The following is a 16,574-nucleotide window of genomic DNA, read 5'->3' as shown; positions in this document are numbered from 1 at the left end:
CTATCTGTTTTTGCTTTATGTATTTTAAATCTCTGTTATTTGTTGCATAATTATTTAGGATTATTATGTCTACTTCGTGAATTGATCCTTTAACATTATGAAATGATCTTCTTTGTCCCTGGTAATATTCTTTCTTCTAAAATCTACTATATCTGATGCTAATATAGCCACTCCAACTTTGTCTTGACTGGTGTTAGCTTGGTATATCTTTTTCTGTGTTTTTATTTTTAACTCACTTGTGTCTTGATATGTAAAATGCACTCATTGTGTATACTTGGGTCTTGCTATCCAATCTGATACTCCTTGCCTTTTAATTGGGGTGTTCAGGCTATTTTCATTTAATGCAATTATTGATATGGTTAGATTTAAATCTGTCATACTGCTATTTGTTTTCTGTTTATCCCATCTGTTCTTTATTCTCCTTTCTTCCTTCTTTTGAATAAAATGAGTATATTTTATTATTTATTCTATCTCCTTTGTTGACTTATGGAGTCCTGCTGGGCAGTGGGTAAAAGCTGCAGGTGCTAACCGAAAGGTCAGCAGTTCCAATCCACCAGCCACTCCTTGGAAAATGTATGGGGCAGTTCTACACTGTCCTATAGGGTCACTAAAAGTTGGAATCCATTCAACGGCAACAGGCTTGGGTTTTTTGTTGTTGTTGTTGACTTATTAGCTATAACTCTTCATTTTGTTATTTTAGTAGTTGCTTTAGGTTTTATAGTATAGATCTTTATCATAACCTACCTTTGAATGAGATTATACCACTTTATGTAGAGTGTAAGAACCTTCCAATAGTATGTTTCCATTTTCCCTTTTCTGGTATTTGTACTATTGTTGTCATATATTTTACTTATGCATATGTTATAAGCCCCATAATACTTGTTATTTTGTTTAACCAGTTAATTATGTTTCAGAGAGATTTAAATAATAAGAAAAATGTCTTGCGTATTTACCTTGTAATCATCGTATCCTGTGCTCATCGTTCCTTTGTGTAGACCCATATTTTCCTTCTGCCTGAAGGACTTCCTTTAACATTTCTTGTAGTGCAGGTCTGCTGGGATGAATTCTTTCAGCTTTTGTATGTCAGAAAACATTTTTTCACCTTCTTTCTTGAAAGACTTATTTGGGTATGCAATTCTAGATTGACAGGTTGTTTGTTTTTTCTTTCAGTACTGTAAAGATGTTACTCCACTGTTTTCTGACTTGCAATTTTTCCAGTGATAAATAGGTTGTCATCCTTGTCTTTGTTTCTCTGTACATAACCATTTTTTTCCTCTTATTGCTTTTAAGATTTTTTGTTTATCACTGCTCTTGAGCAGTTTAATTATTATGTACCTTATAGTTTTCTTCATGTTTTTTGTGCTTTGTGGTTGGTTGGAATTATTGTATCTGTGGAAACCTGTTAAGTTTTAATTAAATCTGGAATATTTTCAGCCATGTTTCTTCAAATATGTTTTTCTGTCTCCTCCTCTCTCTTATCCTTCAGGAACTCTAGTTGCCCATATATTACTTAAAGTAGTTTCAGAGCTGATTAATCCTCTTTTTATTTATTTATTTATTTGTATTCTTTTTTCTCTGTGTATTTCATTTTTGATAGTTTTTCTATTGCTATATCTTCAAGTCCACTAATCTTTTCTTCTCTAGTATTTAATCTGCTGTTAATACCATCTGATTATTTTTCTCTCAGATATTGTAGCTGACATCTCTGGGAGCTTAAATTGGGTCTTTTATTCTTTAACCTCCCATGTCTCTACTTGATTTTTTGAACCTATAGAATACCATTACAATGACTGCTGTTGTTGTCATTGATGATAATGATGACTGTTTTAATGTCCTTGTCTGCTAATTCTAATACCTGTGGAAACCCTGGTGGCATAGCGGTTAAGTGCTACGGCTGCTAACCAAAGGGTCGGCAGTTCGAATCCACCAGGCACTCCTTGGAAACTCTACGGGGCAGTTCTACTCTGTCCTGTAGGGTCGCTATGAGTCAGAATCAACTCGATGGCACTGGATTTGGTTTTTTTTTGGGGGGGGGGGCTTGGTGTCAGTTTTAGATCGGATTTAAAATTTTCTTGTTATGGTTTGTATTATTTTGATTCTTTGTATGTCTGCTAATCTTTAATTAGATGCCAGACATTTTTAATTTTACCTTGTTAGGATCAGAATGTGTTCGTATTCCTGTAAATATTCTTGAGCTTTGTTCAGGGGCCATTAAGTTACTTCGAAATAGTTTGATCTTTTTGGGTTTTGCTTTTAAGATTGATTAGTTATAACCAGAACAGCATTTATTCTAGGGCTAATTACTCCCCACTACTGAGACAAGACCCTTCTGAGGACTCTACCAGATGCTTTGTGAATCACGAGGTTTTCTAAGTCTGGCTGCTGGGAACAGCCACTAGTCCTGGCCCTGTGTGAGTATTGGGCCCAGTCCCCTTCACTCCTGTCAGATGGATGATTCTTTTCCCAACCTCGAGTAGTTTTCTCACCCACATGTGCCAACCAGTACTCCGTGGAGTACTCCAAGGGGAGTACTCCATCTGCAGATCTTGGAAGTTCCTTCTCTGTACAGCTCTCCCCTCTTCATCTGGGGAACTGTAGATGCCTTGGTTTCCTTGAACTTTTAGCTCTAGCTCCTCAACTCAGGGAGTCCACCTAGTTTCACCTCAGTTACCCTTCCCTACACTGTAGCCTGGAAAGTCTCTCACTGGAGAAAGTTGGGGTAATGTTAGAGCTCACTTTGTTTCCCCTCTCTCAGGGACCACTGTCCTTTGTTGGCAATGTTCAATGCCTTGAAAAGTGTTGTTTTATATATATATATTGTCCAATTTTTTAAAATTGTTCCATCTTTGCTGAGAGAAGAAGTCCTAGGAAAGTATTTTAAGTGGCCTCCGTATCTAGTAATCTATATATTCTATTCATAGAACAGCATAATTATAGGAATCTCTATGTCTTGCATACCTTCTATGTGCCAGGCAGTGTACATTCATACACAATTCATTCACATAATAAATATTTATAGAGCAGCTACCATGTACTAGGGATGGTTCTAGGCATTGGAAATACATGATTATACGAAACAAATAAAAAATAAGTATGCCTATGGAGTCGGAATCAACTCAACGGCAACGGGTAAAGATTATGGTGTTTACACACTAATAGAGAAGAGAGTAAACTAAATTAATGATTCAGTTATATGTAAAAAACCAAACCAAACTAATTGCCATCAAGTTGATTCCAACTCATAGAGACCCTTTAGGACAGAGTAGAACTGCCCCATAGGGCTTCCAAGGAGCAGCTGGTGGATTTGAACTGCCAACCTTTTGGTTAATAGCTGTGCTCTTAACCACTGCGCCACCAGGGTTATGTAGCACATTAAAGAAAGAAAAAGTTATTGAGGAGTTGATTCCGACTCATAGCAACCTCGGGTGTGTCAGAGTAGAACTGTGCTCTGTAAGGTTTTCAGTGGCTGATTTTTTGAAAGTAGATATTAGGCCTTTCTTCCAAGGCACCTCTGGGTAGACTCAAACTGCCAACTTTTTGGTTAGCAGTTGACCATGTTAACCGTTTGTGCCACTCAGGCACTCCATATAGCACATTAAAGGGTAACAAGTACTATAGAAAAAAATGGCAAAATAAGGAGGTTCATGAGGACTGGGATGGAAAGGGAATGGTTGCAATTTTAAATAGGATGGTTATAGGAGGCCTTTCTCAGAAGGTAAGACTTGTGAGCAAAAACTTGGAGGTGAGGGAGTGAGCCATAGGGATATCTGGAGGATAAGCATTCTAGACAGAGGGAGCAGCTAGTATAAATGGCCCAGGGCAGAAGCATGCCTGGTGTATCAAGAAATCATAAGAAGGCCAGTGATTCTAGAGCAGAGAGAACAAGGGGGAGAGTAATAGGAGGTGAGGTCAGATTGTATAAGGTCTTAAAGATCATGGTAAAGACTTTGGCTTTTACTCTGAGTGAAAAGAGTTGTTACAGGGTATTAAATAGAGAAGATGTGATATATGCTTTGAGTGGATCACTCTGGCTACTCCCTTGAGCATTGTAGAGTGGAAGCAAAGAATTAGAAGACTATGAAATAGTTCAAATAAGAGATGATGGCATCTTAGACCAGGGTGGGAGCAGTGGAAGTGGAGAGAAGTGGTTGGATTTTGATATATTTCAAAGGTAGAACTAACAGCATTTCATGCCATATTTTATGTGGGGTGGGGTGTTAGAGAAAGAATAGTTAGGGATGTATTCAAGGTTTTCGGTCTGAGCAACTAGAAAGATGGAATTACCATTGACTGAGGTGAAAAAGATCGCAAATAAAGTGGATTTTGGAAAAAGTGATCATAAATTCAATTTGAGCATGTTAACGTTGTGATGTCTATTAGATGTGCAACTGGAAATATTAAAGTAGGAAGTTGGATGTATGAATCTGGAGTTCATGGGAGAAGTCTGTTAGGTTAAGTAAGATAAAAACTAAGAACTGACCTGAATTTAGCAACCTGGAAATCATTGGTGAGTTTGAAAAGAACATTTTTTTGTGGGATAATGATGATAAAAGTCTGAAGTGGATTTAAAGGCACATGGGAGGAGAGAAATTGGAAACAAAGAGTTGAGACAACTTTCTAAAGGATTTTGGCTGCAAACAGGGAGTAGGGAGATGGGCAATAGCTAGAGTGGAAAGCAGAGTCAAGAGAGGATATTTTAAGACGGGGAAAATAACTACATGTTTGAACACTGATGGAAATGATCCAGTAGAAAGGAAAAAACTGATAATATAGAGAAGGAAGAATTGCCAGAGCCATGTCCTAGAGTAGCTGAAAAGGGATGAATCGAGGCCATATGCAGAGGAACTGGCTTTAGACAGGAGTTCATCTATGATAACAGGCAGACAGAGTGTGTAGGTGCCAACACTGTTAGGAGCTTAAGTATGGTGGTGGGAGTTTATAGAAGTTCTCATCTGATTGCTGTAATTTTGACAGTGAAGCAGGAAGCAAGATCATCAGCTGAAAGTGAGAATGTAGAAGGAGGTGTTAGAATTTTGAAAACAGAGAAGGTACAAACTAATGACCTAGGAGAGTGGGAGAGTAAGTGGACAAGGGAAATGTAAGTATAATTGCCAGGCACAGAGCAAGCGGAGAGCTGAATTTAACACATATGAAGAAGTAGGCAGGATAACAGAGTTTAGGGTGTATGCAAGACAGTAATTATTGGCCAAGGAATTCAATATGGGCAAAGAGGGAAGGTAAACACTAGTGAAGAGAGAATAACACAGTGATAGGATCAGTGGATCATAGGCCATTGGGACTGAAGAATGGTTGTAATCACACCTACAGAAGGGGTAATCTGTGAAGATAGGAGAAGGCGGTCAGCGAGTGGATCGGGGTGCAGCTATTGGTAAAGACAAGGTCCAGAACAGAGCTACTCAATGAGTAGACCATGTACAGGTGCCAGTCTGTGAACTGTCTGTCCCCAGTGAAGCAAACTCAGAAATTGAAAGTAAATGTGGAGAAACACTGCTATGACATATAAGCACATGATCAGTGGACTCGTATTTGAATGTCTTCATTTTTTAAATCTCATTTTTCTATGAATTATTATTGTATTTTATAAAAGCATTGGCCTACAACAGATCAAATACAAACGACAAAACTATGATCCTTTCCACGGCTGAAGCACTGCTCAAGCGTGACCATTCATGAGAATAGCTGAGGAGGAGGGAGAGCAGGATCATCGGAAGGAAGGAGTTTAAGGAACTGAGAGGCCCCAGGGTTGGAAGGGCCAGCTCCTTGAATACTGAAATCACCATCATCTCTAACCTTCCAAGGTAGAAGGCCACCTGGTTGCATGACCTTAGGGGCCGCCATTCTCACCGTATGTTATGTGAACAATACAACTCCAAAATACAGCCTGAATGGTGCCCCTAATGTGTTCAAATGGGTGGCCATTTTTATCCCCATTTTACAGGTGAGAAAACAAACTTGAAGGTTAAGTCGTTGCCCAAGTTCACACAGGTAGTAGGGAGGGAACCAAGATCCGAACCTAGGTTAGTCTGTTGCTCCAATGCCATATACACTCTGTCAACAACACCACGCCCTCTCTATCACATGCTTATGGTTGTGGGAACAATATAGCCCTAAGCCTTGTGAGAGCTGGGGAAAAATGCCTCTGGGAATGTGTTGTGCCTTACGTGACCAAGCTGAGCATTTCAACTTCTTTTGGAATTACGACTTGTTAAAAAGGCTGCGGTAATCCACAGCCAATTGCTGCCTAGACCCTGGTCTCTTCAGTTTGTCTTTGTTGCACCAAGAAGCTGAAGCACCTCAGGAATCCAATATCCAACACCACCACAGACTTTCCAGCACTTTCTGTTCTTGTACTTCAGTAATTACCACCATCACCAGTTGCCATAGGTCGATTCCAATTCATGGTGACCCCGTGCGTGTCAGAGTGTAACTGTGCACCACAGAGTTCTCAACGGCCGACTTTTCAGAAGTAGATTAACAGGCCTTTCTTTCGAGGCACCTCTGGGTGGGCTTGAGCCTCCAACCTTTTGGTTAGTACCTAAGCATGTAAGCCATTTGCATCGCTGAATTATAAGTGTACTAAAAGCATCTTCTTAATAATTGCTCTTGGAATGGTAAGATTATGAGTAAATTTTAATGTGTTTCTCTGTTTCCCAAAATTTGTGTGGTAAACACATTAGTTTTACGATCTAAGAGAGTCTAGTATAGATCTGTATGTTAAACTACCTTGTTCACGTCAGAAACTCTTCAAGACGCCTTGCCTCTGATGAGGGCGGAGCAGGCTGCTGTCCCATTGTGTGAGGCCTAGCTGCACTGGAAGCCTCGGTGTTTCCAGAAATTTGGTGTTGGTTGTTCCCTACCCTCCCCAACTGTGTAGAGTTTCTAAGGAATCCAAAGCAAGCCTTAATTCCTTCAGGATTTCTTACTTTCCTCTGGGAAGACATCCTCAGTGCTCCGAGACTGTGTACTTCCAGCGCACATAGGATGCTGCATTGGAATGACTTGTGTAAGTGTCTGTATGGCCTGCTGAAGGAGCCTTGGTGACGTAGTGGTTAAGCGCTTAGCTGCTAACTCAAAGGTTGGCAGTTCTAATCCACCAGTCCTTATGAGGGAGAAAGATGTGGCAGTTTTCTCTGGTAAAGATTACCAAAAAAAAAAAAAACAAACTCATTACCATTCAGTCGATTCAATTCCAACTCATAGCAACCCTACAGGACAGAGTAGAACTACCGGGTAGGGTTTCCAAGGAACAGCCATTGGATTCACGCTGCCGACCTTTTGGCTAGCAGCTGACCCCCTAACCGCTATACCACCAGGGCTCCTCGCAAAGATTACAGCCTTGGAAACCCTGTGAGTTAGTTCTACCCTGCCCTGTAGGGTCACTATGAGTCAGAATTGACTTGATGGCAATGGTGTGTGACCTGCTGGGCTGCCGCCCTGAAGGCACCGTCGTGATACAGCGCAGGGCCTGGCACATAGTAGGTGCTCAGTACAAATAAGTTAAATGAGCTCATGAGCAACAGACGCTCAGTCTGCCCAGGCATTTTCATGGCGATGTGTGTTGTCTTTCCACCTTAAGAAATTCACGAGCTCTGATGTGCGTTAATGTATACGTACATTTTGCATATACTTTTTGTACTTATTAAAAGAAGACTTATTTTCACATTCAAACATGTGACTTTTCACTCAAGGAAGATGAAGAGAAATAAAGAATTCACCAGGGTAAGTTAACTGTAACTGGATAGGGTAGACTCTGATCGCTCAGTTTAGCTTTAAGTAACAAAACAGAAAATAAGAGCAGAATTTTGGTTTGAAAAACAGTGCTATAAATCATGGTTTTGGCATGATGGAGAGAGGAATCATTAAAACACATTAATGTAAAATGCTAATCATCACAGTTCTTAATGGAAAGTGACTTGAAATCTCTGTTGGCTTCATAAATATGACTGGAGTTTTCAAATAGATGTTATTAATGATTGTTATTAATGTAAAGTTTAAAACACCCTCTTTTGGAGACTAAGTGTTAGAATGGGTGAAATTTGGTCATATTTTAAAATATGCCTATAAACTGAGAACTACCAAATGAAAATTGGCTCTTCTTTTATTCTCTTTCTCCATCTTGCTAAATTGCTCGTTTCATAAGTAAGAAATGCAACTGACATGCCCGGCAGGCTGGATATACACTAAATCTCACATGGTTTATTTTTATAAATTTGTATTCCAGTCAGATGGGAAATACTTCGATTTCAATATTATCTCATTGGTCTTAAGCGTCTAGAGTCATTCTAACAACTATGGTAAAGATATTTCTCCCGAGCTTGCCTACAAAAACCTATAAAAACTAACACAAGCTTAACTATTGTATTAAATAGAGAATTCTTCTTTTAGATTTGAAGACTAAGTAAAAGTATAGAACAGTTTTTTCTTATTACGCCTTTTGAAATAATTTGTATATATCTTTTAAGTGATTTCAAATGCCACAAAAAATAATGTTAATAGCTCGAAATCAAAAGTTAAAAAAAAACCTGAGTATAATTTTTAAAATCTTTTTTCCTCAAGCGTTTTACGATGGGATAACGAGACAGATGTCTCTCAACTGGAAGGACATTTTGACATTGTTATGTGTGCTGACTGGTAAGTACATAAAAATCATAAAACTGTTAGAAAAAAAATAGCTTTGCTAGAGTAATTGGGCTGTGCTGCTTCGCTGATGGCTAAGCAAAGTCAACAAATGAAGCACAAAGCCACCTTAACCTCAGCAAATTAATATTCATCTCAATGTGACAGTTATAAGGTAGTCTTCTATCACACAGTAACTTCTACCACATTATTTCCCAAAGATTGATTTTGAGAAGCATTTCCATTTTCTGGAATTGCCTCTCTTTCATGCTTGACGTATCAGTAAATGGACGACTTAGGCAAATTGCAAATAATTATGGCTCAGAGAGGAATAGTCTGGAGAAAAAGGAGTTTATCAACACAAACAGCTCAATTAGCTTACTTCTTTGGAAAGATCTGACTATTGACATAAGGGAACATATATGTGTGTACACACGCTCATCTGCACTCCAGCAAATAAACATGGCTATGGAATGTCTTTGAAGACATGTCTTTTCTTAAAAATGTATGTTTGCTACCTAATATTTTCAGTGTCTTCAGTTATGATACTTAATTATCCATAAAACAAAAATGATAGAATTATGTTTTTATTCTTATGCAAATAATAGTCTTGAAATCTGTCAGATGCCTGCTTTTTAAAAAATAATTTACATTAGATATTAGTCTTCTCTTTTAACCCAATCTATTTATTTGTTAATGAAAGTCTGATCCTAAGTTATAGGATAACTGTGCTTCAGACCTTAATAATGACTTCAACTGATTTATGTATTTTCTTTCCACGTGTTGAATAATAATCGTTTCATCATGTGGGAAATGTTGACAGTTGACAAGTACTCTCCATATTGTTAGGAGGACGATCTTATTCATAGTTTCATCTTGATGGTTCTTATGACACCCTCGATATGAATACGTGGGCTCAGATTCTAGGGAAGTTCTATTACATTGTTAAGCCCAATTGTCAGATCCAGAACCCAGGCACTTTCCCCAAGGAGAGTCAAATGAATGGAATTGAATTTTCACGAAGGAAACTTTCTATTTTAAAAAGATTTTCAATGGGTAACTTTTCCACCAAAGTCAATGAAATTAAATTCTTCTAAAAACTACTCGACAAGAAGTAAATGTTCTGTTTTTAGCTGAGATTTTCTCTTGCTTCCTGGCTCTTTCAGTCTCTTTGCACTGAGTTTCAGAAAACCTTGTTGCAAATACGGGCAAAATGTAGTTTTCTGACTCATCATTGATATTATGCTTCATTGTGACATCCCTCATCTAATCAAAAATAAGGAGCTAAAACCTCACCATATGATTTGAGCAAGTAATTTAGTAAATGCCTTTCCTCACCAAATCCGAGAAAGGAGCCTCCAGGTCTCATTGCACAGATGAAGATAATGCTGGCAGGATTAGATCAGATTAAGCATGAAAGTCAGATCAGAGAGCACCAGAAGGAAGGAAGGAGGGCAGTATCTTCTGGAGGTTTAGGCAAGGGTCGAACACGAATGGGCTCCCGATTATGTGGGGAAAGTCAGGTCTGGCCAAGAGATTTAGAGTTATTTGTCCTTCACACAAATATCAAAACAGCCTGGCTCTGTCATATCTGGTATTGCGGTCACTCACACCATGTCATCCTATTTGTACCAGAGAGACAAGCAGAGGAAGTAAGATTTAAGCTCTTTTCTGATTAATGTTCTCAGTCACGTTAAAAATAGCCACACAACATGTTTGAAAATAGTCTTTTTTTTTTTTTTTTTTCTCTTTTCCCCTAGCCAACAACAGGGTCACGTCCAACTGAAATACATAATGCATACTCAGTTTAAGGCTTTCATTAAAAATACATAACATAATACAATTTTACATGTATACACACACACACAGAGAGAGCTGTGTGAGAATTTATGGATACAAACAAAGTAAGTTTTATAGATGGCTTTTCTATGCATGAATTGTTGAGTTTGTTTGTTTTTCCCGGTGTTTTAAGTGCCAGAAAGTCAGTCTGTTTATCATTTCGTGTTGGTAAATGTGAAACATTAAGCTACTGTCACTGCTATTTTTTTTGGAAAGAAATGCTTGGGTGATGGCCTCTGTCCATATTCACAGGGATGGGTAAGCTGGTTAGAAACTTAGAAAGCAAAGTAATGTTTATAATACGCTCGTTGTGCCTAGAGCAATGAAATGCAGGATTTCACGAGTGCTCTGTGTCCTGTTGGCTCACCGTTTCTCTGTCAGAGTCGCGGCATGGTTGCTGCTTCCAGGGGCAGGCAGGCTGACCATGCTACGTTCTTTTTTTTTTTTTTTTTTTAAGACTGTCACAGAAGAGCAAAAGAAAGCTCTCTTAAAACACCACCTCAAGACGAAACCTCAGATACTCTGTGCCAGAAATAGGTGCCACACATACATAAAAAAAAATTTTTTTTTTTTTTTAGATCAGGTTTAATCTCACACCATCCTTTAGTCATTGACAGTCAATAAGATCTGGATTAGGCGACAGGAATATGAAGCAAGAGTCTGAGTTCAGATACCAGGTACATGGAGATTAAATTCTTCTTGAAGCATTTCCAGCAAGGGTGGCATTGTCTGATTCTCTGAATAACTAACCAGCGGTGCTGCTTGATCCCATTTACATGAAAACAAGCTGTATTCACAAACCTATTCCAGACCTTTTTTTTTTTTATTCCAGACCCACATTGTGGTTCAAGTAAAATGCACATGGTTACAACAAGCGGTGGTATGTTTATGTTCTTAAATCATTCGTATATTCATATATTTACATTCAAACATTCATAAACCTGTGGGCAGTGAGGGAAAGAACTGATTTCTCAGAAGAGACAGTCTCTTGGTTCACATCTACATTTCAGAGCTCAACTAAATTATAAAATAAAGAGGGCTAGCAGTGAAAGCTGGCCATTATGTCCCCGTTCAGCATTTTTGATAATGAAAAATCGTTTCGTGGTTCAAGAGTTCCTAAATAACTTGTAAAATGTCAACTTTGAAATAAGCAGAAGGAAAAGTCAAGTACAACCACACCTGCAAAAGGATGCTGTTGACAAACATCAAAATATTAGAAATATTTCGCCACAGGTGTAGGAAAAAAAGCCTGCTTATTAAGTCCTTCAATGGACTTGTTTAAATTTGAATTTAATATACAGATTCCTTTCTGCTGGTACACAGTCCGGCCCGGTCCTTGGCAAGCTTCGAACAGCGAGTGATGGTCGATTTTAAGCCTGCCTTTCCAGACTCCTGTTCAATCACAGTAAAATCTCAGGGTCTGGAAGTGAGCTGTTTGTTATCCAATGAACGCTTTCATTCAGTGTTCGACGGCTCTCCAGTTCATTGTAGCTCTGCAAAAATAGAAATGTCTCTGTACGTTTGGGTGCTTAAAGGCTGGGAAGCACCTCTGAAATGCCACCCATAACCTGGCCCATTGAGGTATGCAGGACCGTCAGCACAACCGCACGCAGGTGGCTGGAGACTTTGGAAGAAATAGGGGAAAATACGTCGGCCTGTAGCACCCCACTTTGTTTGCTGTCTCAGTGTTTTCACCCTGGCTATACTTTGGATTGTTTCTTTTTTCCATCCTTTTTACTTTATTCTAAATGATGAGAAAAGTTTAATTTTTAAGCTGTTTTGTGAAAATGTTATTTTCTTTCTCAAAGCAGAAATGCTATAGACTGTAGAATTTCTTTGTTTTCTTTCGGATGCTGTGATCATAATGAAAAACACCAGAACCCATTGCCATCGAGTCGATTCTGACTCATAGGGTAGAACTGCACCGTAGGTCATCCAGGGAGCACCTGATGGATTTGAACCACTGACCTTTTGGTTAGCAGTCATAGCTCTTAACCACTATGCTGTCAGGGTTTCTGCTGTAATCATGGGCAACTCTAAATCACAACTCACAGACCTCTGCACCTGAAAAGCTCTTTAACCCAAACGCAGTCAACCCTTCCAACTCACACCTGAGGAGATTCAGTCCCAAAAATGATATACACAAATTGCCCAAGAATTCACAACTAAAGGGGTAGAACCCAAGTAAGATTAAAACCCAGCGTCAGTCCCAACTCCCACAGCAATCGGCTGGCAAACGTTGAAAGAGGTCATTCCACTGCCGAAAGTTAAGTCTAAAACAGAGACTTTAACTCAGCACGTTGCACCTTGCAAATTACATGGGGTCTTCCTTTCTGTGGATACTGACAGAAGACCTGCCTCCTTGTTCTCTGTGAGAATTAATTTCCCGGTGAGAGGAATCATGGATGCTCTGTGCTCTGCATAAAACTCTGAGTCTAAGGGAGGCAATGAAAATGGTCCAGCACCTTTCCTTTGTCCTAAAACCTGCGCTTCAGATCGGTGGAATGAAGCTAGAGTTGATTCCACAAGTGAATTATATAGAGCGTTGTGAGAGTGCATGTGTGCGCATGTGTGTGTTAATGGCCAAACTATACTGACTGCGGTGTCGCGCTGCATTTTGCTCAGTAACTGGAGGGAGAGTTGAAATGGTATCTCCATACCAATCACTGACCCACTCAGCCTTTTTAAATAGATCCACTTAAGCTACTGCTGTTCTCTGAGCCCATTAGGACTTATTTAAGGGGTGAATTTTCAGGAGATTATATATGGCTCCCACTAAAGCACACTGAAATTGCTCATAGGATGTTTCCTACAAATTGTTATAAATTCTGCTTCAGAGCTGAGTAGAAGAGTGAGCTTGCTTAGAATAAAGATCTATTAGAGAACCACGAGAGTTGGTTATGGGAGATTTGATTTGGAGTGATGGAGTAGATAGGATTACCCTTCAAATAACAACGTTTGGAGTGGGTGCCGTGTCTTAAACTGCATTTTCCAGTGAGCTGTGACGTTAGTATCTTTGTCATCATTGCCAATGTTAAATAGAGAGAGTATTTGATACAGCATGTTTGTAAGGTCAGCTTTCAAGGTGCTGTTTATTTTTTCTAATGATCTTACTTGCTCTTAGGATGCACAGGTATAAACTGAACAGTGTGCTTTGCTTAATGCTGTGTATCCAAAAGCTAGGATTCTTAAAGGCCTGAGTAACAGCTATTTTCCCCGAGTGATAGCCTCCTTAAAAAAAAAAAAAAAAGGCATAATTATTAAAATTCAAGGTACTATTACCCTGCTTAAAAATAAAGTGGATAGTCCTACAGAGCAAACTTTTAAAAAGACTTAGTTACCATGTGATTCTTTTCTTATCAGTCCTTAATGGTTATTAATCACTGTTTAACATGACTTAATGATGAATCTTTATAGAGTTTGAATTAGATACATTGTGTGCACCAAGATTTAATTGTGTAGTTTTATGGAAAGATACCAACGTCCTCCCATGAGCCACAACCAGGTAATTCTGAGTGATGTTCTTAGATAGAATGGGATAAGGTTCCCATTCTAGACATGGTTTCTAGCTCATCTGAACAGAATTCTTTTTTCCATTGCTCAAAGCATCCTTCCATAAAAAAAAAAAAAACCTTCCACTGAACATATCATGGTGGCCAAAGAAAACCAAGCCCTGATTTCTTGGAGACTTCTCATTAAATGCTCTTCCAGCTCCTTGTTGCCAAAAAGGGAGTCAATCGGATGAGAAACGAGCCCCGTCCAGTTGATACATCCTACCTAAATGTTGATTCATCCTTAACAAGCGTACCTATAAGCCATTTTAGGATTATTGAAAGTAACCCCCTAAGTGCCTCAATTTCAAGAATTGTCTTGATCAATCAGTCAGGCAGTAAGTGAATATCCATGGAGCTCTGCCTATGTGTATATACTATGCTGGGGCTGGTGGTGCATAAATGAATACAGAACAGAAGCTCCTTGAGGATTCCCATCCTATTTATAGCTTATCTCCAGTGCCTAAAACAGTACCTAGCATGTAGTAGGTGCTCCACAAATATTTTTCAACTAACATGTATTATTAATTTGATGCTGTCAACAGCCACATAGGTGGGCCTTTATGGACAAGGAAACCAAGGCCTCATTGAAGTGACTTGCCCAAAGTCACATAGCAAAAAAGTCAGAGCCAGTGCACTATTAAACGTTGAACTACACTCTTCTCTTGTCTGAAGTGTAGCTCCACACAGCAGCCCCCCTGAAGGAGGACAATAGCCCTCCTACTGACAGCTGATAGTCACCCCGAGTTTGGACAAGGGTAAGGCAGGGCCCTGGCATAGGTGGCACTTACTGATGCTATGTGAAGAGTAGGGAGGCAAAATCAGAGGGACCCACAGCAACTTGTAGCATTAGAAATGGGAACAGGGGCCTTGCTTAGGCCCTGACGGGATGGCTGATGCATAGGCTGCCGGGTGTTCTAGCCTAAGTTGTGAGGAGCCACCCACAAGAGGGGAATTCCAAGTTGTAAATGGTAGGGTCTTCCACATTACTCTCCAAATAAATGCATTTGGAATTGTGCTATGGACTAAGATGCTGTCATGAATTGAATTGCATCTCCCCAAAATATGTGTTCATCTGGCTAGGCTATGATTCCCAGTATTGTCTAGTTGTCCTTCATTTTGTGATCCTATGTAATTTTCCTACGTGTTATAAAACCTAACCTCTATGATGTTAATGAGGCAGGACACAATCTACAGGATTAGGTTGTATCTTGAGTTAATCTCTTGAGATAGAGAAGAGAGCAGAGAGGAGAGGGATGTCCTACCACCAAGAAAGAAGAGATGGGAAAAGAGCATATCCTTTGGACCCAGGGTCCCTGTGCTGAGCAGCTTCTAGACTAGGGGAAGATTGGTGACAAGGACCTTCCCCCAGAACCAACAGAGAAAGAAAGCCTTCCCCTGGAGCTGGCACCCTGAACTCAGACTTCTAGCCTCCTAAACTGTGAGATAATAAATTTCTCTTTGTTACACTTGTGGTATTTCTGTTATAGCAGCACTAGATAACTAAGACAGATTTCTTTTCAAAAACAGTTCTGCTTTCCCTGCTTTTTTCTAAAACTGTCATTGTGAATTTTTATTACATGGAAGATAGTCTTTTTTTTGCTTTGCTTTGCAAAAGCACAGCCTAGAGGTGATCACTCTAAAGCTGAAGATCTATGTGTCACCCTTGTTAAGCCTCGACTACCTCTGTGCCACTGCTCATCTTCTGTGACTTCTAGCCTTCCAGGAATCCATCATGGTCTACCATGTTCTCAGCCCTTTTCCAAGTGTGGAAGAGGTGAAGAAACATAAGAGCTCCTTCTTGCCTTCAAGTTTAGAGTCTGGGTGGGAGGTAATTCTGGAACATAAGACCTGGGAGAACGTTCAAATGCTCTACTGTGTGATCCTGAACTTGGAGAACAAAGAGGTCACCATGAACTGAAGGAACCAAGGAAGGCTTTCTAGACAAACCTTGCCTACCTCCAGCCATCTAACGATCTGCTTCTCCTACCTAAATCTGTCTGTCACCTGCCCCTCTTCCACTCATTACTTTGTGTTTAGGAGTAATTGGAATCAAGTGTAAGAGACAGTATGGCGCACAGACCCTGAAGCCAAACCACGTAGATGTGAACCCCAGCTCTGCCACTCAGCAGTTGTGCGACTCTGAGCCAGTTACTGAACTTCTCTGTGCCTCAGTCTCCTTAGCTGTAAAAAATGAATAATAGTAATAACTACCTCATAGGGAATAACATGAGGATTAAATGAGCTAATCCGTGAAAAACTCCTAGAAGGATGCTTGCACCTAGTACAGAGCTCAATAAGTATTAACTGTTTTGTTATTAAGAAGCCTGAATGGAGAGTTAATATACATCTATTTAGAGTAAGAAAACGAGTTTAAAACTCATGCATTAAAAAAAAAAAACTTAAGCACTCAGCTGCTAACCAAAAGATCAGCAGTTCGAACCCACCAGCCACCCCATGAGAGGAAGATGTGGTAGTCTGCTTCTGTAAAGATTACAACCTTGGAAACCCTATGGGGCAGTTCTACTCTGTCCTATAGGGTTGATA

At 39.6% G+C, this 16,574-nt stretch overlaps 1 protein-coding gene across 1 annotated transcript in view; it reads left to right on the top strand.

The window, feature by feature from the left end:
- The window catches only part of CAMKMT (calmodulin-lysine N-methyltransferase), a 448,575-nt gene that overhangs the window by 409,299 nt on the left and 22,702 nt on the right, over positions 1-16,574 (top strand). Inside the window, exon 8 of the mRNA XM_003416105.4 lies at positions 8,578-8,652. Coding sequence (XP_003416153.1) covers positions 8,578-8,652 — 75 coding nt within the window. The remainder of the gene's footprint in view (positions 1-8,577; positions 8,653-16,574) is intronic.

Source organism: Loxodonta africana, chromosome 26 (assembly GCF_030014295.1).
Source record: "Loxodonta africana isolate mLoxAfr1 chromosome 26, mLoxAfr1.hap2, whole genome shotgun sequence".
Classification (NCBI taxonomy): Eukaryota; Metazoa; Chordata; class Mammalia; order Proboscidea; family Elephantidae; genus Loxodonta; species Loxodonta africana.
This window is presented reverse-complemented; position numbering and strand designations above follow the sequence as displayed.